Source organism: Fistularia commersonii, chromosome 27 (assembly GCF_037954325.1).
Source record: "Fistularia commersonii isolate RoL2024-O1a breed Wild chromosome 27, RoL_Fcom_v1.0, whole genome shotgun sequence".
In the NCBI taxonomy this organism is placed as follows: Eukaryota; Metazoa; Chordata; class Actinopteri; order Syngnathiformes; family Fistulariidae; genus Fistularia; species Fistularia commersonii.
The window spans coordinates 4,323,901-4,348,235 of NC_141310.1; the positions used below are offsets into that span (position 1 = coordinate 4,323,901).

General features: G+C 39.1%; 1 protein-coding gene across 2 annotated transcripts in view; it reads left to right on the top strand.

Annotated features, from left to right (window-relative positions):
* The window catches only part of furina (furin (paired basic amino acid cleaving enzyme) a), a 70,683-nt gene that overhangs the window by 21,447 nt on the left and 24,901 nt on the right, over nt 1-24,335 (top strand). For both annotated transcript variants that reach the window (XM_086175310.1, XM_086175311.1), the window contains exons 3-5: nt 12,342-12,440; nt 19,633-19,728; nt 24,000-24,128. In XM_086175310.1, coding sequence (XP_086031436.1) covers nt 12,342-12,440; nt 19,633-19,728; nt 24,000-24,128 — 324 coding nt within the window. The remainder of the gene's footprint in view (nt 1-12,341; nt 12,441-19,632; nt 19,729-23,999; nt 24,129-24,335) is intronic.

Genomic DNA, 24,335 nt, shown 5'->3' on the forward strand with positions numbered 1-24,335 from the left:
CGCAACCAATGTGGAGTCCCTGTTTCTCGGGATGAGCTTCAAGTTCCCACTGTAAAGTCCAAGTTGAAAACCGTTGTCCCAAGTTAACCTGTTTGCACGGAAATTGTGTTACAGTAATTAGGCTCTTAATATCTTAGTCAATAATAAGCAACTATTAAAACAAGGAGAAAACAGTCTTTATAGAGTAACAACTTAATTATAATATGGATGAATTTCGGCTCTCGAAACGACATTTTAAAAGGTCACTGCATCAGTCCTCAGGAAAAAAGAAAACTACAGCTTGCTACACTTCATGGATGCAATACAGCATCATTGTTGGAGGCCCAGCTCGGGTTTCACCTTTTGCATAATATGAACAAATACACAGAGAAACTGAACACTGCAGAACTTGGCTGGGCAACTTCCTTTGTTGGCATGGGCTACTGCATTATAAAGGCAGAGAAGGATTGATTTCCAATATGTAACTTTGGTCAGTGATAACAGAGCAAGCTGGAAAGTTGCAGGGTCCCGTTACACAGTTAACAAATTTTATTTAATGAGATTGGTGGGAGTTTAAAGGTTTTAAGCGAGAGAGCTGTTTGCAATAGTCTATTTGTATTTTGTCCACATTGTGGGGAAAATGTGGCAGTATTGCTCTGCATTAGAGCCTCAGCAAGACCATACATCATAATGTAAATAGAAATATACTAGAAAGGTATAAAAGCATAATTTAGATCTACCGTTACAATGGTGTCATGGTGAACTGTACTGTGAAAACCCCACTATTTCAGATTCTTTTCTTTTTTCACCTTTTACATGAACCTGTCTCGCCAAGCTGCAGAAAAGGTTGTGTTTCTGGAGGCACTTTCAGCTCAGGGAATGTTACCAATGTTTTGGACAGGATGCTGTGGTAGCTTTAGTTGGTAAGACTTAGTGACTTGCTCTTGTTCCCAGGGCAGCGGTCCAGACGGCCTCAGCCTCGGTCTCTGCCGCCACGCATTGCTGTGGCACGGTGGAGAGAATCCAGCTCGCAGGTTTCCCTCAGCGTCTAGAGCCACCATGTCTGACTTTTCAGAACACACAGCGAACCTAGGGATATGCAATTATGGTGTTTTGAAAAAGGCAAACTCCTGCAGTCAGTTAGCTTCAAGGGAAATTTCTGAACATACTAATACTAGCTGTATATTAACCTCCCCATCAAATACATACACACTTAGGTCCTGCAGCCAGCATTATCCATATTATGACTGGCAAATTTTCATTTTTGTTCAAACTTAAATGCTTTTACTGTTTTTGTGCAACTTTTTGTGAAAGCTTTTTTATGTTTATGTCCATTGATGCCATCAGATACTGAGAATTTGTGCTCAGTGTCTTTATTCTACCGAAAGAAATTGCGATAATGTAACTCTTTCATGGTGAGAGAATAAAAGTAAGACTGCCACGTTATGATGTAAATAGCGATTCATTGCTCTTTCAGTCCTAGTCTATCTGATTACGCGCTTTGAACACTATGGATGCATTGATGATTCAGAAACTTATTCAACATTCAGAGATGATCTGTCAAATTCTTCAAAACGGATGAAACGGATGGAATTTAAGGAAAAAGGACTTCATTGGTGTTCAGTGATGCATTTTACTGTGTGTAGTCGAGTGACTGGATTTTCTTTTCAGTATTCTGAACTAAGCAGGACAGCTGTCACACAATCTCTTGTCATTTATGCTGTACTGTGGTTGTCAATGCCAGTAGTTTTGCCAACAGATGACATAAAAAAACAAAAACAGACAGTGATTTTAATGTCAACGAAATGTGCTCAAGCAAAGGTTTCTTCAAAGCTACTAACAGCAATGAAGCACACTCCCATTGACTCACATATTTAATTTAGTTGAACAATGGTACTGAAGTTGTTGAAATCATCATCTGTTGCAATAGTTAATCCGAGGTCAAATACAGTTTTGTACTACATAGTGCTCCACACCCTTTAGGTCAGTGCAGTCATTTTGGCATTGGTGAAATGCATAATTGACATTTTATTATTTAAAAAATGCATTATCCCATGGTTTAAGAAAAGTAGTTACTATCGGTGTTATGATTTACTTTCAGTTTTCTGATTCATATGGATAACATGGATGGGAAAAAAACGGTTACAACGTTGAAATCTAGGATTTGATTTAGATACAGTGCTCTGCTTGCGATCTCACTTCTTAATATTGGATTTAGAGATATTTTCGTTTTTTGATGTTGTGTCAGTCATATCACCCTCTGAAGAAAACCAAAATATCTACAGGAGGAGTTGGTTCTGTGAGGTCTTACAGCCACTCAGCCACTGTGTGGCTTCCTTAATGTTACTCTTGCTTGACCTGGGGGATTGAGGAAGTGTTGGGGGAAGAGATTGGCTTGCTCACAGGACGTTAAGCACACTGTTGGTGTGAAGATACATTCAGCTTTGCATCTACTCTGCCATGCTTTTTCATGGTGAGGTCTCACCTAGACCAAACACAGTTGGGATGTTCCCAATACATTCTTGTGCAATTTGGGTAGTTGTTATCCAAGTTTTGTCCTACACAATTTCTGACAGCCAAACTATTTTAAGAGACAAAGAGATCCTCCAACCATGTTAAGAGGGTAGAAAAACGAACCTGCAGGAACATGCAAAAAAGACTCTGAACTGTGTTGTAATGAATTGTTTGGAAGTCACTGAAAACTCTGCCAAATTAACATGCAGTTGAGTTAATCTCATCAGTGGAATCACACAGCCCCCTCCCAACTGTAAACACTCATTATCTGCTCTTCCTTTCATGACATGTTCAGTGTCTCCAAAACAACTGGCCCACTGTGGAACAAAAATACCACCAGACAGTCATTAGAAATAGCACAGCTCTGAGGTACAGGTTTACCAAACATTCCTACTGTGGTTGTGTTTTGCCGTTAGTCAATTACTATGTTCATACCTGTTATGGACAATTGGTGTTCATTTAGACTTGTGAAATAATTTCTGATATTACATTAATAGTTTTGTCTTCTAGTGCAACAACGAAAAAAAGGTGCCTTTTAAAATTATGGGAAATTGGGTGAATTTCTGTAAATATGTTGCATATTGGCCAACAAATCCTACCCCCACCCTTCAAATTAAGGGTTTGCACTTTGGTACTGACTCAACAAAAACTGTTCATCCTGATGTTTTACATTGAAATGAAATGCAGAAATGATCTTCCCATTCAAAGTCATGAGTCATAGCAGCTTGGGTATTTCGTTCTCTTGCTCTCTGCTCATCATTTTAATCCACTGATGCGAGGTTTGATCGTGAGTTTTTTATTTTTAAGGAAAAATTACATATATATATATGTTAAAATTCAATTTATGGCTGCAGACTCGCTGTTTCCATGTCAGACTAAGTGCAGCATCACTTTGACAGGAGAGTTTAAATAAATGAATTTAATGTTCCTTGACAGGGCACTGACTGCTTTTCATTCTCATAATGTAGACGAATCAGTCGTGTTTTTAGGTTGAGCTCCTGTCTGCAATGAATAATTTTCGGCTGTAACTGCAGTTCACATATCTGCCTTCACCACCAAATGATTTGGTTGGAAAAATTAATTTGTCCTTTCGGCCTAGGGAATGGAAATCATGATCTAATTTTGTTGATTGACATTCACCTTCATATATGAAGACATCAGCACGAACCAAGCATTACGCAGTGTAAGGCCATGTTGACAGCCGTTTGCGTCTATTTTCCTAATTTGTCATCAGAATGTCGCAGCATGTATGGTTGAATAGATGACCCATGAAAAGCCTGATCGAATTGCTCTTTAAATAGATCTTGAGCTAATTGAACTTCCAATGTAGGTAATTGCTGCTGATTTTACGTCACAAAAAGCCTTCGTACTGATTAATTTTCACTCATCATTCTCGCACCTGTTTATTGAACTGCACTATATTGAGGCTAAGCTGCAAGGACAGAATGCACCAATGTTTTCATTATCTGCTACTATTCTGCAACTGTTCACTTCTCCTCTGTAAACCTCTCAATGTTTAATTTATGCTGTCAATGTAGGGGTTATGAAATGTGGATAGGAACTGTATAAACCAGTCAACCTTGTTTTCTTGTCTCTGAGCGTCATCCATAATTTATGTTCCTGCATGGAGATCTTGATAATTACACTGCATTGCCATTGTACCTATAGCTCTTCTAACCTATACAGTCATTGTACATTTCAAAAGAGCTGAATGCAATGCTTCTTTTAAAGAAACTGGTCCTGCAACTCCTCGAGGCTCTCGGAAAATGTATTCTCTTTCCTTGTTGAACTTCACTTGATTGCTGTTCCTTCAGGGAAATTGTAGACCTTAGTGCTTCCGCATATACTCGACCAGAGATGTATCGGAAAATGTGCCTGTAATTTGTGTCTGCCAGGTTTTAATGAGCTGTATGCTGTTGGTGGTCTAATGTGTTCAATTAGGGGACAACTATTTTTATATTACATACCTTTTATTTCTCATCACTTTTTGGCAGCTTGAGTTTTACACCAATTACTACACATTGATCTGTGAAATTGATGTTGGCAGTGGGACAGATTATTGTTGTCTATGAGGAAGTAAGTACGCAGCAAGAGGATTTAATCTGGAGTAAATTAAGACCTTTGCGACAACATTATAGAAGTGGTATAGTTATGTCATTATAATTTCAGCCAGTCATGTAGGAACCTTTATTCTCAACTGGCTTTTCACAGTGGCCAATATTACAACTTGCAATTAATTATGTTCGCTAGCGGGCATGTTTTGTAAAGGCTTATGAAATGGTGGTTCCAGCCTTTCTAAAAGAGTTAGTAAAATGGTTGCATTTTTCCAATTTTTATGGAATACAAATTCCCTTTCCTCCTACCAGATTCCACACCTTAAAAGGTATTCTAGTTGCTACTTGATCTCCATGGAAACAAGAGTAACAAATACTCTTCAAGGGCTTCCCCTCTCCCATCTGTGTGGTGGACCTTGTTTTGGTTTCTGACTCTTTCACCCCACTTCACCTACAGAGCAGAAAGTCTGAGTACAATGAGTTGGAGGCTTTTTGCAGAGCGAGGGGATCACGGACTGTAATGTGTGTAGCCTTGGGCATTGGCAGCACTCAAACAAGATATTGGCTCTGTTCCGCTTTGTGTGGCCCAGGAAAATTTTGGCTGGTCGGAACACAAAAAATAGCAATTAAAAAAAAAATGACATTTGTGTGAAGTTAGTAAATGTATATCACCCAGGTTTAATTGAGTTTTTCCTTTTCACCTGGCTGAAGAATGGTCACTGAAACCCGAAACACAATGGAAGGTTTTCTCGACTTGAGACTTGAGCTTCCTATTCAGGCGGACAAAGTAGTGTGTCTACTTATTTTCCCCTCAAAGTCAAACTCCAAATGTTGCCGCCGTGCACCTCAGGGACCCCCCCATGGCAGTCTATTAAATTGAAATGCAGAGAGTTTGGACACCTGCAGTGGGTGCAGAGTCAAAAGGGGTCATTCCCCTCTGGAGGGAAATGGACAGTGATGGAAATGGTTGAGTTGGGGAGTTGTGGCGGGAAATGAGTGTTGCATCTTCAGATTGTCCCAATGGGCCTTCGCTGGGGTCAGAAGAACACGCTTGGTATTCCTGTCCTGTAGCAGCTCTCAGAGAGGAGAGGAGATAAAATTAGGTGCCAGAGTTAAATCTTATTAGCTCTTGTCCCACTGGCAATCACCCTTTGCACAAGCATGTTTTTTTTTTTTTTTTTCAAGAAATAACTTGTTTTTAATCTATCTTAGTGACAGCATTTTATTTTAAGAATAGGGAGTTTTGGCCATACCTCACCCACAGAGACAATGTCATGGTGAAAATATGCTTGTTGAATTTGATGTCATTCCTCTTTAAAAACAATCATGGGTTCAGTGCTTTATCCTTTTGGAACAGTTCACAGTGGACATGGATTCTAACAGTATCTCCTCATTTTCTAAATAAATGTTATTCATGTCTGAATATGATAATTAATTTATGAAATATTAACCTTGTACAGATAACTTCTCTTGGCTGATCAAATGTATTCATTTATTTATCTTTAATTTCTTTATTCCGGAGGTTGAACTTGTGTTCTGGTGTCATACAGGAATTTCCAGTTTTACCTTTGCCTACTCTGGAACATTTGTTTCAGGAAAAGATCAATTCAAAAGGCTCAGCAATTGTTTGCACTTCTAAGTATGGTTGTTTTTTTTCCTCTGTCATTATTTAGAGTTGCAGCCTCAGTCCAGTTAATGATCGAAAACATTCTGCAAACACAACCTGCTGGTGCAACACTTACTGGAAGCTGTATGTTTGTGACATTTATTTCTGAATGTGGTTTGGACTTTGACTAAATCAGCTGAGCAGCAGGCATAGCACTGTATGCAGAATAACCCTGATTAAATCCAATCTCATATCGAAATAAGATTTCTTGACACTTCATTGCACAGACAAGCAACTGGCATAATTTTCGCGTCTTCTGACACTGCTGCCAGGGGCCCTTGGGTCCGTAAAGCAGTCTGCTGCCACTAAAATGGCAAGGCCTTGTCGCAAGTCTGTCTTTCCCATCACTTCACTCTTCAGTGTGTACTTTATGGTGCAATATCAAAATCAAAGGTCATCCTGATGTCCCATAAAAACAGAAATATGATTTTATTTTCTTCCTGCCCCCTATTTTGTTTTATTAGGATTTTCAGAATGCGTGACTACACTCACTATTTCCTATACTTTATGGCCGGGAAACTGTCAACAATTATTTTAAGTTTGATTGTCTGGAACAGTTGGAATAACCAATTACTACATTTTTAAAATGCCAAGTAACTCTAAAACCACCCCTAGTCTGTGCACTGCACTCATCCCAGGTAATCATTTCAGTAAGGCTAACTGTGCAGCCAAATTTAGATGCACCAAGGATTTCAAATTGAATCAAAATAGATGTTCCTTTTCAACTCTTGGTCGGTTAGTTTTGCTGTACCGTTACAAATTCAAAGCTCAAAATAGGTTCAGTATTCCCTCATGGTAACAAAAGCAATCGTACAGTCGGTGCTTTCTATGATAGGGCTGCCTCCCTTGTGATGAAACCTGCTTCCTCCCCGGCCCTCCCTAATTTCCTCCACCTCCGTTTAGCTGGCTCTCCCTTGCACCCCAGCCCCCCGGGTCCCAGCACACACACTGTTTCTGACTGGGAAGTTTGCAATGGGCGCAGTGGAATTCCTCCACTAATGAGGATGAGCTCATCAAGGCATCTGCATTGGAGTCAACGGCTTGTTTGTGGAGTTTGTTTCGACTGTTCATACGGCTAATGGGGCAACCTTTTGATTTCCAGCATGTTGATCAAGAGAAGCTGTTTGTGTCTACCTCTGAAGGATTTATAAGACAAGTGCAATTAGGGATTTATTACGTCAGAACTTCTGAGCTTTTCTAACGATTCACAACGGGTGGTCTTTCAAATGATTATTTCTTTTATTCTATCGTTAAGTTGAATTGGAGGAAAAAAAGACATTGATCTAAATAAAATAATGGCTGTATGTGACACAGTCACTTTGCGTCGTTGTTTTCTCGAAAGCTCTCGCAGCTTTTGATGATGAGCATTTTTGCTCTGCTTCTTCAGCTTTACACTCTAAGGTTTACCTGATACTGAGAAAATAGCAGACTTCTTCAGTGGAAGTGCATTTAAAGTTCAGGTGCCAGACTTTTACCTTGGACTCTTTGAGGAAGTCAATTCTATTTATTATGCAGTGTTCAAAATCTTTTCACTTATTGTCTCTGCAGTCAAAAGGTCCTTTTGAAATATACTTTCCAGACTAAGGTCAAAATTACTTCCAGATTGTTTTTCTGCTGCATCGAATTTTAAGGTCACTTCTTTCAGATGACATCTGACTCCACCCTGAGGCTAAAATTCACATCTCGGTCAGTAAGTCGCCCTGGCCTGCTGCGGGTGTGAAAGTGTTACCACCGATGCCACAGGGTAACTGCTATTTCTTTGTATTTTTTTCTCCTTTGTCAAGTCTGTATTTAAAGAGACAAAGTCAGTTACCACTTAACACATCAGTAGTCTTACCGGGTCAACAGTCTAATTGTCTTTCTATATGTAGAACACCGAGCCATTCCAACATTTGCGCCTCAGGATCAAGACTTTTTTTTCTTTTTGATTAAAATGAAATAGAATTATAGTTGTAGTAGTAAAGGTAATTGGTGCAATGTAAGGTTGTTGTTTGTATGTTTGTCATGTGTTTGCTGTACCTGAGTTTGCCCCCACTGCACCAGAAAAGACCTTGCTGTTTGCCGATAGCTCTCATTGACCTGTGAGCTAACAGCCCTGCAGCAGTTCTGCCAGGGCACTGTAAACTTTTTACACGCTCATCCACTCCATAAAGTTGAGGTGCCGCTGAGGACAAGTTAATCCCCCCCTTTTTGCCGATGCCGAGGAGACCAACACAATATGCTCATGTTTATTCATAGATTGCTTGACTATGAGTTTCTTTCCATGTTGTAATTCTATTATTGGTTTTGTAGGGACAGAAAGATTCTATTAAGGTTTAATTGGAAATTATTGTCAATCAAATCTGTATCATTTATCTTGATCCTTAAACATCTGGCAGCTTCGCTGTGTTATGGACCTAAAAATGAATGTGTAGTACAAATGGCCCCTAGCTTTTGCCAGTATTGCATCCCATCAGTCTATGTCTGTCAACAGCAGCTAAAGTAGCACCCCACAGCATTATTTCTTGAAAATGTTCCAGCATCATGTCAAATGGTAACAATGGACGAAGGCTTAGGTATAAAGGCGTAGTCCAAAGTCCATATTCGATTGTCCCTGGAGGGTCGTCATTCAGCGTTTAAAGGAGAAAATAAGTATGGGCTTCAAGAGTCAACAGAGTGATGAACATTTAGTTATGAAAATATATTCTAATCATTCATTAACCAGGCAACCAGGCAGTGTTTGGATTTGTTGAACGTGAGACGAGAAGAAAATAGGGAAGAGGATGTGAGGTGTTTCTATAGTGATAACCGTTCTCAGGCCTGTAACTGCTTTGTTGATGCAAGTGCAGAGGTAATTCCTTCTGATAAAAGACAAAGCATAACAAAAAACATTGAACAGTGGCAGTGGGTGACAGGGGACATCATGCTTGAAGCAGATACTTGTTGTTAATACCCTTAAAGTAAGCCGTTAAGCACATAACATTGTGTATTTGTTGACTGAAGAAACCCGAGGTATGCAATGACTGGGTTGGAGCCATTTTTGTATTATCTGCCGATGGAACTATGGAAATAGAATTACTAATGATAACCGGGGGGAAATACTTTTAAAGTGCAAATTTGACTAAAATAAGGTTCAGTTTCGTGTGATTGGGCTTTGAACTGACGCCCTCGAGATGAAGGGTGGTCCCTGCTCAGCTAGTTTCATCCGTGCTCATTTTGAATTTATTAGAAGACTTTTAAACTGTCCTCCCTCAAGAAAACACTTTTCTCCATGCCCTTCTGGCCAAGTTGTTCAAAAATATCTAATCTAGTTGATTCAGAATAGTTTAGTTTAGATTATTTATTTGGTGTGACTGCTTGGACTGCCGACAAAGACGCATTGGTTTACCTTATAAGGAATCATAACATACCTAAAGTTTGGCCTGTCACAAGACAAATTTCCTGCTTGTTAGACACCACTTAGTTTCGCCACTTTGGAAAGTAACCAAACGTTTGCTGTGCCTCTGTCAGACAACACGTAATATGGATCCTTACATGCACATTTACTGTGAACATAAACCAGAGGTTAATGAGTGAGAAGAGACAGAATGACTGAATGCTGCTGGACAAAAGACCAAGGGAGGAAAAGGATGAGAGGAGACCATGCAATGACTAAGTATGGTTTGGCAGAGAGGCAGACCAGCTGTGTAAACCTAATTTCAGGTGTGTGTGCGTGGGGGCAGCTTGGTCTGTTCTGCTCTGTTTAAGAGGAACTACTATGACAGGCTCTGTCTCTGCACTACGCATTTATCACGTTTTAATTCATTGCAAGTCACTGATGTACAAACAAAATTCGGTAATGCCTTACATCTGGATGCCTCTAATTAGAATCCTGGTAAATGCTACGCTGGGAAGGAAATTTGTCACGATTGACTTATCACCATTTAGAAGGCAATAATGGCCTCCTCTCATGGAATTTCTAAAATCCACAGGCATTGTTCATGACATTTGTAACTCTGCATTGAAAACATTCCATATCTCCGGTCTGCAGCCTCAGACCTCTCCCCCAGTTAGTCTCTGGATATTGTTTGGCTCTTTGTAAAACATAATTGTGTCAACAGTTGCTGAAGATGAGACTCCATGCCTTTTTGATAAGTTCAGTCCCAATAGGTAAATTTGGCAGGAGGAGAGAGAGCAAACATGCTTGTATACAAGCAGACAGTAATTTTCCACTGTCTGTTACTGTGCATTTTAATGAAGTTGATGGATTAATACCTCACTTCAGTAATAGACCTCTCAAAACAGGACCAGTTAAGCATGTTTATGTATATCGGCACCCAGCTTATCACATCAGTCATGGTCACTCACAAGTCCCGATCCGTCTTTTTCCACGTTTTTTCCCATCTAAATGGTAGAGCTGTAAACAGACTTTTTTTTTTCCAGTGGAAAGTAGTTAAACCTCACAAACGCAATGTGTTCTGGATTAAAAGGTGAAAAACATTACCTCTTTAGTGTTGCTGCTGATTGCCAGATGCCGACCGAGCTGCAGGGTAGACACTCACTTTTTCTGGAATGGCCTTCCTTCTGTGAAGTGTGATGGGTTTGAGTGGGCATGAATAAGTTTGTAACAGTTGAGCTGTTTTTATTGAGAGGTGACCTCTGTCCCTGTATGTGTCTGCATGTGTATTTGCCTTGGAAAAAAAAAAAAAACACTCCCTGCCAGGCTTTTCACATTGGCCAGCAAAAGTAGTTGCCTAAGACGCAAAGATGAGTTGGTTTTTAATTTTTTGAACAGAAGCTTGGTAGCATTTGGAATCCCCCAGATACCTTTCACTGGTTTGGACGCTAATATGTAGCCGGCAAAGTTCAGTTATTGATAGCTATGCCCTGGTTACGTATTGATCCCCTACAATACTGAGAATTTCTTTTGCGGCATGGTTTGTGAACATCCCACACATCGGATGACAATTTGGTTTAGATTTCACATCCTATATCCTCTACCACGCAAACTTAATGTAGTTAAAGGCTGATTTTTATGGTAAGAGACATTTAACAGCTTATCAAAATAGATTTGCTTGTCTAATTAGAGCATGTGTTCAAAAATGCAAAATACAAGAGTATGATGTCCTTCCATATTACTTGATGAATCTTGACATTGTCCACCTTTGTCTTTCTTCATCAGTGTCTCATCTTCCCCACAGTAAAGCAGCTTGCTTGTCTTACTCTTCTTCCAAAAGTGGACCACCAATTCAGCTAATGCTTTTTGATGTCAGCATTTTCAGCCCCTTTTATATCCAGCATTATCTGATGGTCTTGTTCTTTTAATCATTTTACACGCACATATGCTCATACACGAACACACACACTCATGGCAGAGGTTCTACCTCTTAACTGCAATTGCCTCTGCATTGTTCTCTGGCTTTGTGTGCATTTTATGTCAGTCGTACTAGAACTGGCCTGTTTACTAGGATTAGCGCATTGGCGACTTAGAGGCTGAATTGTGCCTCTTTTGGAATAAAAGCCTGTTATAGCGCACATTGTACCTTAGCTCATCATTCTCCGATGGGAGTAAAAGCACTCCAGTATTTTTTTCTTTTTCATTGTGTGGATCTAATTACATTGATAATAGATATTTTGTTGGAGTTCTCTATCTGATAGTTCTACATTATTTATCTACTCTTCATCTAGTCTCAGTAGCCTCTTGTACACAGCCAGCTTAAGCAGAGAACTTTGTACATAATTTTATATCACATTGTATTATGTGAACCGAGATGGGACTGTTGGAGAGATTATTCTACTGCTTATCCAGTAATGGACGTAGTCCCAATACCAAGCTAACTGTATAAAAAGTGACACCTTGGAGTTGAAAATATTCTCCCAAAACACTGATGGTGGCTGTTTTTTATTTATTTATTTTTTGTTCTTTGTGTAAGTGAGCAAAATGTCATAAATATGGGATCATTTTAACACTATTGTGAAATCTTGGAATGCCTTTTTTCTTCTGTGCTTAAGTATTGCAATTTTCTAACCCAGTGGTTTTGAAGCAGAGGAAAATGCGGCTAACAGAAGTCATTTCATACTCAGTTGCAGCTACTATTATAGGTAGAGGAGAGAGAGAGAGAGATTACAATTGCTTTGTGATAAATCTTTCTTTCTTTTTGACTTTACAGGTATTTGGTGATTACTATCACTTCCGACACCGCATGCTCTCAAAGAGATCCCTGTCAGAATTCAGGGGGACACAAGTCCGTCTCGGAAGAGATCCCAAGGTAAGAATTTCGTATTTTAGAGATTTTTATTTGATCACATGTCAGAGGAACCTTGACAAACTGGAACGTACTTTAGCCTGAAGATCAGCATGGGTTGTAGAAGAAATATATAACAGGTTATTTCCTTGATCAAAAATTTGAGGTCACTATCATCGTTACATTCCCTGTGACCTATGTCCGTTTTCATCTTTCACAGTTTTGCTGAAGACCGTGCTTTGCATGCATCAATTCCAAAAGTTGCCTTTTTTTTTTGTAACATGAATTTGTTTTGTCTCTTTGATTATTGTTGATGATTGTTGGTGTGTTGTCTTATTGCTTACCAATACATTTTGATGTGAGTAGATGTGTGTAGTACCAATACATTTTGATGTGTGTAGCACCATGCTGAGCTGAAGGCCAGTAAAGGGAATAGAAACTTAGAGATGCATCAAGTGGCAACCTTTACATGACCAAAAAAACCTAATTAAAGTCTTTTCTTGTTATCGGACTTCTTGAAGTTGTCTTCCCAGAGGATACCTCCCAGGTACACATCCTAAATGAAAATGTGATGGTCTCCTCTCAGCTGATCTAAATGGAATTTTCAAAATTCAGTTTCCTCAGGTTTTTTTTTTTTTTGCAAGTGACGGAGTTGTGTTTGAAAATGAGTCTGTGTCCCAGCCCAGAGGGAAGGACAAAGGGAAGAGATTGAAATTAAAATTCATATCAGTGGGAACACACAAGACAGAGCCTAAGAGGACATTTTGAACAGTAAATATTATAAAAACTATATTTCTTTTTCAGATCCCTCACAAAGCACTCTACATTTTTTCTCAATATTTAGGAAACTGTGAGCAATAAACAGAAGTGAGACATGGGGAATGACTAAGCCAAAGGCAACTTTCCTGACTCGTAGCGTTTATGTGGTTAGTTAGTCAATAATTGGCTACTGGGCAGTGGCAAAAGGATATGATTTGATCCTAACATGCACATAAAAATGATAATAAAAAATCCTTGTAGTTGAACCATTCATTTTGAAAGGAACGTTACTCATCATTAGATGATTTTGGAACATCCAGATCTGTATCGCCTATAAATCTGTGTCCGGATCTTTTTTTAAATCACCACTCCACTATTTAAGAACCGGTCAATACCATTACTTTCTACCATTATTATTGTTATTATTCTGTAGAGAAACATATCCATCATCAATAGCCTCCTTTCACACATAAATATGCCTGGTTCAATATTACGGAGAAAGGTAACCAATAAGCATTGTCACATAAGTCCATCTTTTCTATTGTTTACAGTCGACATTTCTTCTACATGTTCTACAGCCATGCTAATCAGTTGAAATGTAAAGCCCTTTCACCAGGCTACTGAAGCTTTTAATGTAAATTGTTTTAAAGTTGAAATAAAAAGAGGCGTTTTGTGGAGGTCTAGCCAAGTGCATTTCACCACGGTGTGTATTTTAGGCCTGCGATGACATTCATATCCAATGAGGTGCCTTAACTTCTTCAAATCATTGGTAGTCTGGTATAACCAGATAGTCTAGTATAAGACATGTGACAAAAATTCTCACAATCAAGCGGTATTTTGCTAATATAAGTTGTACATTGTTTTGGCCAATTAAAATATTTTAGTCACCGGTCATTTACATGAATATGATTAATCATAATCGCAGATTCCGTTTTGCCCAGCATCCGTGCCACAAAGTTCAAAAAGAGAAGGGGGGGGGGGCACATTTCTCTGTCCCTTTCAAATCCCAACAGAAAAGCTCAACTGCACAATGTTTATATTTGACCTGCTTTTGCTCAGTGTTCTTCACCAAGGCCACACTGTGTCCTAACCTAAATTTCCTTTTTTACAGAGTCTTTGTGGACAGTCTACTCTGTCAAAGCCAGTATTGTCTCCCAAACTCCCAGTTTAGTGTCATCTTCAAATTTTTTTTTTGTTTGGTTGTCATTTTTTGAGAAGGCGGGGGTTGAATTATTTATCCAATGAAGTAATAAGCTGAACGAGATAACAGAAAATTAACATAAAAAGCTGGCATCACTGCTTTGATATTCAGGTGTTTACTTTTTTTATTTTGTCAGTCGCTGTTTTGTGTAATGTCAGCTTCGAGGTTAGTGACCCGAAGATTGAAATTAAATTGACAAAGGCTCTTTTGTCAGTAACTGTTTCAACCCTAAAAAAAAATCTTGTTCAAGAAAGTATTTATTTTGAAAAATGCAATTCTGAGTGAATGTTACGTGTTTTTCCCACGGTGCTTGTCATGTAGTCTGCCCCTTCTTATTTCCAGAAAAACATTTTCATCCTCGCACATAGATAGTGTGCCATCATCAAGGCTGTCCATAGCTGGGCCCCTGAGTAAACTGACAATTTAACTTTTGCATTTTTGATGAATCTGTCCCTGGACTTTCTGCAAACACAATAGATAGATATCGCCCGGAAAATGTGAATCTTCCAGCCTAAAGATATCCGGCTAGTACAGGTGCTGTTGGCCACAGAACTGAACTGCTTCTGCTGTCTTTGCAGAGTGTTAGTTAGTAGTAGCATACTAATCTTGTTATTTGGGATTTCCTTTCTCACTGTGACTTTGTTTCCTTAAGTTGAACTCCCTTTATCCCACAGACCTCGAGAGAAGTGCAGCCTAGTTATTGCAGGTCATCTCCTCTATTTAGGTCCAGCTGGCTTGGTTTTGCCTTCAAGAACTTGAAGTTTTATTGTGTTTATACTAAGAGCCTTGCCAGTGCTCTATTTTTGTGTCTCTGCCATCTTTGTACCCTCATTCCATTTCTGTAACTGCACCGAAACTAATAATCCTTTTTATGCAAGTGAGGTTGGCCACATAATTTTATGTTAGCATCTGATCTAGAGTTGATTATGATTAATAAAAGGGGACAACATATTTCCAATAGCAGGGATTCAATATTTCCTTGAGATCATCTCTTCAGTCCTTAAATTGGTCAACTCAAAGTTGGACAAAAGGCGGAGTAAAGTGTTTGATAATTGACAAGCGTCTGGATTGCTGCCACAAAGTTCTCCTTAGAAGGTTCTCTGATGACTTGATGCCTGGATCTGTCTCTCAGTGCCCTCTAGTGCCCTTTGTCTTTATTTATACTTAATATTCTTTTTATTTCATTTTTTTTTAAAGATGTGTCCGATTTGCCTCAGTAGTTTTGTTTGAAGAGCTGAAAAGAGGCAGTGCAAACAAAGCACAGCGCTGCTGGCTTGGCCGAACCTCGAATTTCAATAGCAGGAATCAATTGTATGACAGGTCCAGGGTTTTCATTGCCTTTGAGAATGGCGGCAGGAGTCACGCAATAATACTTTACTATGAACATAACTGACAAATCTAGGGTTTTGTACCGCAATGGACATTTCAGATTATGGAGGCAGTGCTTTAGTGCATTCTTCATTGTTGTCTTAGAAGATGCTGCAAAGGCAAGTTGGTGGACGGCCCCAGATCGGAGAGCATTTTGCAAAGCTAGCTTACTGCATTAGTGTTTTGCGCAAACACAATTTCTACATTGACAAGTCTGTATATTTTGATATACTGTGTTTTTTTTACTGTCAAAGCACATGCAAACAAAAATCCTGGTTGTCAACTCCTGTCAAATACAGACAGGATTGTGTTTACACGACTGTCAATAGAGAAACTCTTCAGTATGAATGAGTTTGCCTTGGAAAAATATATCCTATATTGTTCCTTTCATTGGGAGGATTACAACCATTGTTATACATAAAGTCTTTGATCCCAAGCCCAGTATAATATTTTTCTCTGTAAAGAGGGCAGATAACTCCCTAGGGTGGGGCTTCCACAGCAGCTGGAAGGTAATGAAGTTTATACCAGTGTAATAGGGTTAGTTAAGGGTCTTCATGTTTTTTCGTCTTGTCTCACCAAAGAAAACAATGCATCATTTTAACCCAAGTAAGCACAGATTCAATGCACCATCGTCGGATCATGCTGTGACACAAGTCAAACAAACCCATCCACCCAACAGTTCTCCTCCCCCAATATGGGCCTTTATCTCCTTTAATGGCTGGAAAAGAGCTCAGCACGTTCCTCCAAAGTTCTGCAGCCTCAGAGGCGTGGGAGATAAGAGAGGGATGAAAAAAAAAACAAAAAAAACTCTTGCTGTTTGATGCACCTGGAGCTACCCCGAAGTTGGCATGATGCTGGAGTTCTAAGCTAGCCTGTAAAGTAATCGTTTGACGAGAACAATAGGACGGGACAGGCCAGACTTACGTGAATATTGAAAATGAAAGAACAAAGAAGTTGAAAATAAGTTTTGAAACTCGGTCCACTAGACAGTTATGACAAAGTGTGTACCGTTTGCTTTGAAGTATTCGATGCTGCCCACCGTGGCATTGATCTGGATCTACACTGTTTAAGTGTTCACTCATTCAGGCATAAGGTCATTCATTTATGAGAATAAGACCATCTTATATAAGTGACTTGTTTAATGAATGCTATCACGTCCCTCCGTCCATTTTGGGGTTTGAGCTATGGCTGTCTTGATCAAATTTTCAAAAGAAAAATTATCCTGAATAAAATGATTTGTGATAAGGTCATTGCGGAAACAAGCAGTTAAAACTTTTTATGACTTATCCTCCATATTTTATAGGTAACTTGGGTTGACCGTTTCAACATCTGCAATATGTCAGAAGCTTTCTGACACAGGCTGCATAGCTGTCATACAATTTTCTTACTTTGAGTACTAGAGCAAGCTTTGAATTATTCAAGCTGGTGAAATCATTGCAGTGTTGTGAGTGACACCTCTTACAGTTCCTGTATGTCATTAAACAACAAGCTGTGGAATGTAGTGAGAAGTGACTTACAGTGTCAAAAACACAGTACACCCAACTTCCTGTACTGATATACTGAGCAGTTGCTGCAAAATCTGAGAATCCTGTCAGGTCTAGGATGACACTTTAACACCCGCAGTAGGTGTTTAAGTGAAAGACTTTTCAGAGAATTAAGGAGGAAGTGAACAAGGGGAATCACACTTCACCTTTTCGCTTTAAGGGAAATAGCTGTCTTTGACGTGACTTCAAAAACCCATAGTTGTGAAGGTGAAATTTGTTCCACACCTAAAAGAGATACAGGAATCATCAATGTCAAAGATCAGCTAGCCTCTGAATTTTGTACGGATATGAACCTCCCTCCCACCCCTTAGAGCAGCAATATATCACCATACACGGTGTTCTACACTGCAGGGGTATATCAAGAAGTGTCAAATGATATTGAACTATTTTGTTTTTATCTCTGCATTTCAAAACAATTTAAAACTTACAGGTATAAATCATTTAGAAGAGTAGTATATTAATTAAGATAAACACTTGGTCAGAACATTTTCACAGTTGCGCATTTGTATGTGAAATAGGGTATGTACCAATTTGAGCCTTTTTCTCAGTTTCAACAAGTAAATCTGCCAAAGTGCATTTCGGAGGAGAAAGGACATCCATTTTTTTCAATGTGGTACATAAAATTTCCTGGCGTTCTGTGAAATCACCGAGTGACAGTAGCATCTGTAAAAAATGACTCATTTATTTACATTTATATCTTTACCAAGGATATGAAGGTAGTTGGTGTGAGAGACGAGGATACAGAGAATAGGGTTAGATGGAAAAGGTTGATTCGGTGTGGTGACACCTGAAGGGAAAAGCCGAAAGAAGAAAAAGAAGAAGTTTATTTCTTTACCACTACATCATTGCCCAATTTTCGATTCCGAATTCTAAAGGGATCATAATCAGAGTCCTAATACATAAAATGGTTTTGCTTTGTTTGCAGCAGACATATCTGTGATAAGTTCCCCTGCAAAATCTTTGCAGAACAGTCTGTTCTGTACGATGTTAGCAGTGATGTCACAATGCCGTACAGCTACTTATTTCTGTACACACTTCATGATATGTCTTTATCTCAGTTCATTGGCAAATAATGGACACTGCTATGCTTTTACTGTAAATGCTCTTGTTTGAGCATGAATATTTCCAACAAATGTTTTTCCTTCACTAAGCTTCACTAAGTATGCGTTCCTGAATATTTTAATGTCAGCGGGCTAAGCTTACAAACAATGTTTTATCTGAATGATCACTTTTTTGAAAACCGGACTCCCACCAAAACTTTTGCTGAAAAACATCAGTGATGTTAGTAAGGCAAGAGCACCTCAGCAGTGTTAACTGGAGCGGCGCTGATACCCGCTGGAAGAAAGTGTAATGTCAGCCTTTTGTGACAGGACAGTAGCACTCTCATAATGTCCAAAAACAGAAGCTGTCAATATTCAACTTTGCTGTGTAGGTTTTTGGTGCTGATCAACACAGGTGTTTAATCTCTAAGAATTTAATGGATCGAAAAGGGACCTACTGGACTGCACACAAGCAAAGGGAGCAGTATCCCCAGACCTCAACACCCCCGCAACTGAAATTCCTCATTACGTCATGTTTTCGTTGTGCTGATTGCTCACGCTTCCGTGGAAAAAAAAAAAAAAACAACCACCCTAATCTGACCTCCATCTCTGTCTTTATGCTTGTGTCTCTAGTAATCCGTAGAGGTTGTAAGAGAGGTGCACTGTGATTTGCTTCAAGTCAGGTGCTCTGTCCTTGTGACAGGCTGTTCTGCCTCTCCCCCCGCCCTTTATGCTCTTGTCTACCCAGGCATTTTGCTTTACAGCAAGTTCTGTGGAGGAAGTTACTTTCAAGCTTATTTTCTCTGCTTTCCGCCTCTGTCAACATTTTTCTTCAGGAGCTCGCATGTACAGTAGAAAAAACTCACAAAGCTGCAGATCCAGGCGACGGTTGTGTCACAACACTTCTACTGACTTTGTCAATCTCACATGGTCACTCATTTAGCTGTATCCATACACATAATAGATCCCTGTGCAACCTTTACACCAACCCAGATATTTTAATTAGTCATCAGAATTCATCAGTGAGTCTCATTAGTGAGAAGTCCACGATACCCCTGTGCCTCTAATCTCAATGTCTGATGCTATCCTGCTGAGAATTGAGATCCTTTATTAATTAATTTGGCATGATGACCCTCAAATACTATTTTCTTCTTTTTTTGTAATGTTTGAGTTTGATATGACAGCAGTGTGCAATATCTTTTACTCCTTGAGGCTTTGTCCTGTATGGTAATTATCTTACTGCTTAGTTTTGCATCACTAATTTCGACATGTCTATATCTCTATTTGGTAAATTTCTTCTTTAGGTGACTTGGGCAGAGCAACAAGTGGTGAAACAGAGGAAAAAAAGGGACATCTTTGTAGAACCCTCAGATCCCAAATTCAAAGACCAATGGTATCTGGTGAGTATGAGCAGTACTGAGCAGACACTTCTTCAAACTGAATTGTATATGGGTTTTTATTTCTTGGACAGAACTCAGCATCACACATTGGTTGTCTTGTTTTATTTTTTTTTTAGAAAAATCCACCTAGTCATTGCAATTAATGAAATATGTGGCTGTGATTTCTCCTCTGAGTCCAATGAGATACTGCATGAATACAATTCATGGGTTTTGAGGGAAGTATTGTCTGCCTTAACTGCAGAACATCTCTGGATAATTTTTTTTTGCCTAAATCGCCTAAATAATTGCAAAAAACCATGCTGTCCAAGTAATTACCACCAGACACAAAGTCACTCCTAAAAAAAAAATCAGATTTTTGTTTTCCATTTTTAAATTGGAGGTTTACTCACGATGATTGGGAGGCAGAGTAATAAACAGAAGGATAATGAGTCTTGGGTTTTTTCTGTGTCTGTTTCTCTAACATTTGACATTCGCCAAGTTGTTGATAAACATTTGCAAAAACACCTTAAGTTTGCTGCTCAGCTTCACTCTTCCTTAAATTAATGCAATTCTGCTCCAGGCAGAAGAAGACAGTTGATTTTAAAACCCACTTGATCAGCAGCTGTTCCCCGGCCTTTTACAGAGGTAAACTTTGCTGTAGTGTGTTCAAGGAGGTCATCGTGTATTTGGGCAAATGGATAATTCTAAGGCTGCTGTGTAGCAATGTAGTTGATAAAACATCATGGAAAATTAGAAGAACCTCAAGATATGGTATAAAACAACTGTGCAATACAACTGAAGCTTAGTGTTATACAAAAATAAACACATCCAAAGAATGGAATTTCCATTGCGGCCATGATATTAATGGTAAGTGGTCTCAACTTGTATAGTACTTTCAAACACTGCATCTTCCAAACACTTTACACCAGACAGCATTGACTCATTCACACATGCACTCGCACACCAGTGGTGGCAGAGCTAGGCAGGCCATCAGGAGCAACTTAGGGTTCAGTGTCTTTGCCCAAGTGCACTTGCAGGCATGGAGGTGATTGTAATCGCCGACCTACCAGTTAAAGGGACGCCCACACTACCAACTGAGCAACAGCTACTCCGATTTATTAGCAAATTTGTATCCCGAGAGGGAGGGTGGTGCCAATCAGAAAATTCTTCAGCTACGATTTAAAAAAAAACAAAACAAAGACCGAGCAAACCGTCTGCTATCCGAATGATTCCAGATATGTGGTACACATTAACAGAAAGCTGCTAGAATGCTCCTCACAGTGGCTGACGATTAGAGCTGTGTTGTGACCCAAAACCATTCAGCACTTTATAAATCAACAGCCGAATTTCGAAAGTCACTCTCTATCAGACAAATAGCCTGCGCAGAGCCCATCGAACAGGAGTTGCATGATCTATGATTCTGGTCTTAATTAATTTGCCTGCAATTTTTCACTGTCCTACAACCAGTACAGCTGGCAAGTCTTACTTAAGATAAATGAATGGAAGTGCCAATCTTACTGACTCTAAATTTCTTCAAGCCTCGCTATAAGTTTCAGGTGCTAGAAGCCAGACTTTGTAATTGCCAAATGGGATCTTAAAAACAGGATTGCTGATATGGGTCTTTAATTGTCCATTAGTGAGGCGTGTAGATTGTTCTTTTTCTTAGAAGTGGCCTGATGACTGCAGGCTCCAGTGCTTGTGGGTAGAAAGAATGGATGTGTTGACAATTTGCTAAAGGTCTGAGGCTGTGCAGTTAATACATTCCTAAATAGCCTGTTGGCAGAAAATAGAGGCAACAAGACGGTTTTTCGATGTAGTGTTATTCCCTCAAGGTGTCCTATGATTGATTGGATAAAATCAATCGTGAATATCACAGGAACAACCTACATCCTCTACCTGACACGAATGCCCAAATTGATATCATTTTGCCTTTTTCTTTTCCTCCCATTGTTAAACCAAGGAAATTAATTGCAGGCTCTGGAGGACAAAAGTCCCAAGGCTACCCTCATAGTTGGGTTTGTTAATCTGTTGACAGTTATAAATGAGCTGCCTGCATTTTAATGTTTTTATGTGTCAGAAAAGAAGACACAGTTTCCACTTGCTCTCAGCTTTCTTTGGCACTTCTCCATGGAGATCTTTTGTTTAGAGAGACAACCTTCACCAACAGTAAGTGGGTACAATTGCACATAATTGCAAATTAAAGCATCATCTGTCAAAAACATCGTCAGATCTGCCCATTTCTTTGTAAACAGGCAATAGATGGAGTGTAGTGGTCACTAAATCAGATCCACCTTCATTTTGTATTGCCGTAAATTACTTTTACTTGGCTATGGTGATATATTAGCACAGCTGACTGCAAGTTGTTGACATTGACTAGAGGGAAAAAAACTGTCATGAGCCATGATTAAACCCATTGAACAGCTGCTGCTGTTATGAATATGATGATTGCTCGAGTTTTTCAGAGATGTGGAAGGGACAGCCATTCAAACATAAACCAATATTCTGTTGCTTAAATCTCTCGGCAACACACGGGGATGTAATGCTCATTAAACGCCAAATGAAAAGTGGAGAGGCACCGTTGGTAAACCTCAAAACCTTTCCACCAGTGAGATCAGGATGTAAACTTCAGCGTTTCCTCATGAGCTCAAAATCCAGTGTCTCCATATTCCCAAGGCACCAAGTGAAGTCTGATGAAATCCGAGCTTACAGATTTTTTTTTAATACTTGTTGTAGAAGCTGCTGTATGAAGTGGAAAAACCTATTCAATTCTGTCCTCCAACATTAGAGGAAGGATTGGCAAGCCTTTTCTTACAACACTATCATATAATGAGTGATGAGCCTCTTTAAATGGCCCGTCAAATAATCAAAGCTAGAAACGCACCTTCTTAAATAAAAAGGCATATAAATCATGAATGGAGTTGGGAGATATAAATTGTAATCTCATTGCACAGCTAGAAAATATGATATGAAATAAAAATGAATAATCTTTAAACAATCAATGACACAATATTGTCATATTATTGGATGGAAAGACATTAGTGAAATGCCTATGAAATTTGCGTTTATCTATCTCTGGCTGTTATTAAAAATGACTTTTAAATGTGAAATTATTGTTATATTGTATAATCTGAATAGCAGTCTGTAAACAAAAGTTATGAGACGAAGTGGTGTAGCTCCTAAAAATGTAAAATTGCAGATGAGAGAAGAGAGGAAGTGGTTGTCTTGGCAGTCTTCTTGATGGACAGATTCTAATGTCAGGCATCTGTTGTCACCGTCCATATTTCATAGTCTTGCAACATTTGCCTAAATGATGAGACCGATTTTGTTTCAGGCTTAAAGAGAATGGCTTTTTGATAATATGTTCAAAAAGAGAAGCAAAGTGCAGATGACAAGGTTGTAAAGCAAACCTTCTGTCTAATACACTTAAAATGGGCTGAAATCCAAAATGATAGTGCCTCGGATGGTGCATAGATGCATCCATTTTATCCACTGCAACTCTTTAAAAAGAAATCATTTGAAGTCGATGAAAGGCAGACCGCTTTGCACAAAGGTCAAGTTGATTGTCAAGAGCAAATCAAAATGCATTACTGTGTACCATCATCATTACTTTGCTCAGTATAAATAATAGAAGTGATAAAGGAGAGTGTGACACTGAGGCTTAGATTAGAGATATGAAGATGCTCTCACACCTTTCCTTGCCACTGGCAACTCACTGGGAAACCGTTACATGTGGAGTCTTTCAAAATTCCTTTTTCGGAACAAAGTTTTTTTTAAATTTGCTCTTTGAAGCAAAGGTAGCGTTGTCATGAACATTTTACATTGAGAGTGACGTGTACTGGAGAAATGACCTTTTCCAGGGGCTGCTGTGTGTTGGACCCCCAGAAATGGTTATAATACTAGTCGTTCTTATTTCACAATAGCAACTAGTGTGTAGGTGAATACTTGGATAAAAGGAAGAGGGGGGTGCACATCAGTGTGTGTGAAGTGCAAAGATGTGCTTACCACAAGTTAGAGTGAAGGTGTATTGAGGCTAGTCTGACTGCCATACTAATAAGCCTGGCTCTCTGTAGTCTTACTCAGTATCCAATTTTCAATACCCCATGGACACTGGTTACATCAAAGTTGTGAGATGACTAACCCTTTTCCAAAGTATTCACTTAAATATCTTAAGTGATCACATAATTTATGAGTAAGCCATTCCAGACTAAGTTAAAAGCACATTCTTGGAAGCGTTCACATGTCCCTTCTATAATAAGATTTCATGGACGTGATTTGCTTTTCTCCATCCTCAGTACAACGACAACCACCGTGACTTGAATGCCAAAGCTGCTTGGCAGTTGGGTTACACAGGTAAAGGGGTGGTGGTGTCCATCCTGGATGATGGAATAGAAAAGAACCATCCCGACCTGATGCAAAACTATGTGAGTATATCTCGTGACTGTCAATGTATAAAAACAAGCAATTTAAACATGATAAAAGAACACATTTTAAGTCAAACCATTTGACCACGTCTGAAGGTATTTGAGCTTTGTTTTGCAAAACGACAACCATATACTCTGGAGACTATATTTCCCAGTTGCTTATAGTGTTTCATTTCATTGTAACAGAAAACATCAATCTTGAAATGA